We start from the raw sequence: 2,653 nt of genomic DNA, 5'->3' as shown, positions 1-2,653 counted from the left end.
GTGGCACAACCCGACCGAGACTCCAGTGGGTCTCGCGAGAGTTGGGGCAGTGGGGGACGGGGATGACCCAATATGGAACCAGCGCGGGGGCGGTCTCGCGAGAGCGCGGAGGAAGCGCCGAGGCGCGTGTGGTTCCAGAAGCAAAATCAGCCGAAGAGACACCGAGTGGGAACGGCCTTCGCTGCAGCGTTTGGACGCAGCGATCAGGGCTCGGGGACAGAAGCGATCTCTCATTGGACCAAGATTTTTTGCAAAGAAAGAAAAAAAAATTGTAAACTTTCATTTCAAGTTCTTTCATTACAAACTTTAATTGCAGGTTTATTTCATTGCAACTTTCGGGCACAAACCCACATCAGGCATCAGAGAAAAGATTGGAAAAGTTCTCCTGGGTAGGAATGAAAGTTTGTATTTCATAGGATTTTACAGAGGGAAAACTCAAGGCAGCAGTTTGTAGTTGGTAAGGACAGGTCTCCTGTGAGGATCTGTAATGATGCGAATTACCTTGAAACAAAGGTAGGAGCAGGTTTCAGGTGGTCACGGTTGCTTCCAGCTTGGGAAAATATGAAGATTTCATTTAAAAAATCAGTTAAAATTCAACATATTCCATGCATCCGGTATCCAGGTTTAGGCCTGTATGAAGGGTGTTTGTGCCTGAAAGCTTGCAATTAAACCAACAAGTTCTTTGCAAAAAAAATCTTAATAAAAGACATCACCTCTGTCCATGAGCCCTGATTGCTTTTTCCTCAAGACCAATACAGCTACAACCTGGATACCTGATGCATTTGCACAGAAGCAGATTTAGGAGAGCCTGAGTCCCAGTTTGGTGTGACCATGTCCTTCCTTTTAATGCCACTTTGGCCTCTAGTGTCCTCCATCTGAAGGATGTGCAATGATAGTTGTCCCCCAGTTAGATTTCCCAGTGTGTCCTGGGCTCCTATTGCATGCACCTTCTGCGCTATTAATATTTAGCGAAGTGGAATATCTGTGTTTGTCTGCACTGCATGAGGCACGCTGCCAAAGTAGATGTGGATATACTTAACTTGAAGCATGTGTTTCAGGTAATTGGATTAAACCAACTGGATTTAAATAAGCATGTCCTAATAAGCAGTGTTGAAGTGGAGCCTGAATTAAGAAAGTAAAAAGATGAACAATGGGCAACCAACAAATAACTGGTGCTTAGTAGGGTTTGAATTTAGGATCATGGACCATGCTATACTTCACCTCAGGCCTGAGGTCAAGCCTCTGCTTCTCCCTGAGACAGGAGTAGTGATATTTGTGTGGTATTCGCCCCATCTAGGGCAATTTGATCATGATCCCACCCAAGCCACATCCCTGGTGTTGGAGTTTGGCTTTGCTCCCCTGCGAAGTTATCGGTAGGGAGGAGGTTGGTTCTCACCTGTCCTGCCACTTGCAATGTGCATACAAGCCCAAGTCTAACTAGCCCGCAGAGTTCAAAGGGCCAGCAGCAGCAGTCCCTTGATTCGAGGACGATCTCTACCATGCCTCATCGATGGGTCTTCGGGTGACTTAAGAGTCCAATCATTGAGCCACGGACCTGTCTGCAGATGTTGCAGGTCTTTCTGCAGGGGGGAGTCAGCTGTACATTGGGGCTCTTCTCCTGTCTCCTCTCTCTCTTCTCTGCTTAGATGGCCAGATGCTTTACCTCGAGTGGGCTGCTGCTTGGTTGAGGTTGCAGCACCTTTCGGGTCAGTCAGCAGCCAGCTCCCAGCTCTTGATGTGGGCCTCCATTTTCTGGAATGTGTCCTTGAAACATTTCCTCTGGCTGCCATGAGAGCTCAAGTTGTGAGTAGAGCGTTTGTTTTGGGGGTCAGACGCCCGCACGCAACTTCCATTCTAGCAAAGTTGCTTCCACTCCGTGTTGGCAACGCTGGCTGCAGCCGGGAAGCTGGCGTCTACACTGCGACCTTCCTGTTTGCCACGCAGGATCCTTGGCGATGCGTCTCCAGGCCCTTGGGAGCCGTCCCCTGCGTTGCACGCCTGTCGAGGACAGCGGGTAGACCTGGGACTCGCTCTCATCCCACCTGGGGCAGACGTGGAAGGGAGGGAGTCAGACGCCCTCCCTCAGGGGTGGATCAGCTGCAGTTTCCTCCAAGAGGGGGACCCGACCCGGCGCCCTCCTGGGGTGGGAACCTTCCAGAAAGATCCTCCCCCCCTCCCCCCAGGCTGGCAGTTGGTCGAGCCTGGTCTTGAGGGGACGGCTGTGCCAGCGCCTGCCATTGCGCTGCCGTGGGACGGCCCCAGCGCCTAAGGGGTGAGGAGCAGAGGGAGGCCTGGAGCCGAGGGAATCTGGTTGTCACACCAGATGACAAAGCTAACCTATTTAACAGTTTCTTTGCCTCCATTTTCCTGAGCAGGGACCGGGTCACCCCCTTCACTAGGACCCCGATAGGACCCAGGGAAGCACACCCAGGCCTAGGGTCAGTGAGGATCTAGTCAGGGAACTTCTGGAGGGACTAGATGTGTTTAAATCAGCTGGTCTGGACGATCTCCACCCCCGAGTGCTGAGGGGATTAGCTGAGGTCATTGCGGGACCCCGGCACGGCTTTACGAGGACTCGTGGTGCTCTGGTGTGGTGCCAGAGGACTGGAAGAGGGCCAATGTGGTTTCCATCTTCAAAAAAGGGAGGAAGGAG

General features: G+C 51.8%; 1 protein-coding gene across 1 annotated transcript in view; it reads left to right on the top strand.

Annotated features, from left to right (window-relative positions):
• The first annotated feature begins 72 nt into the window (after positions 1–72).
• The window catches only part of SLC26A8 (solute carrier family 26 member 8), a 35,712-nt gene continuing 33,131 nt past the window's right edge, over positions 73–2,653 (top strand). The window contains exon 1 of the mRNA XM_019546162.1: positions 73–188. Within this exon, the coding sequence (XP_019401707.1) occupies positions 73–188 (116 nt within the window). The remainder of the gene's footprint in view (positions 189–2,653) is intronic.

Source organism: Crocodylus porosus, unplaced genomic scaffold (assembly GCF_001723895.1).
Source record: "Crocodylus porosus isolate Cpor-Errol unplaced genomic scaffold, CroPor_comp1, whole genome shotgun sequence".
NCBI lineage: Eukaryota > Metazoa > Chordata > Crocodylia > Crocodylidae > Crocodylus > Crocodylus porosus.
This window is presented reverse-complemented; position numbering and strand designations above follow the sequence as displayed.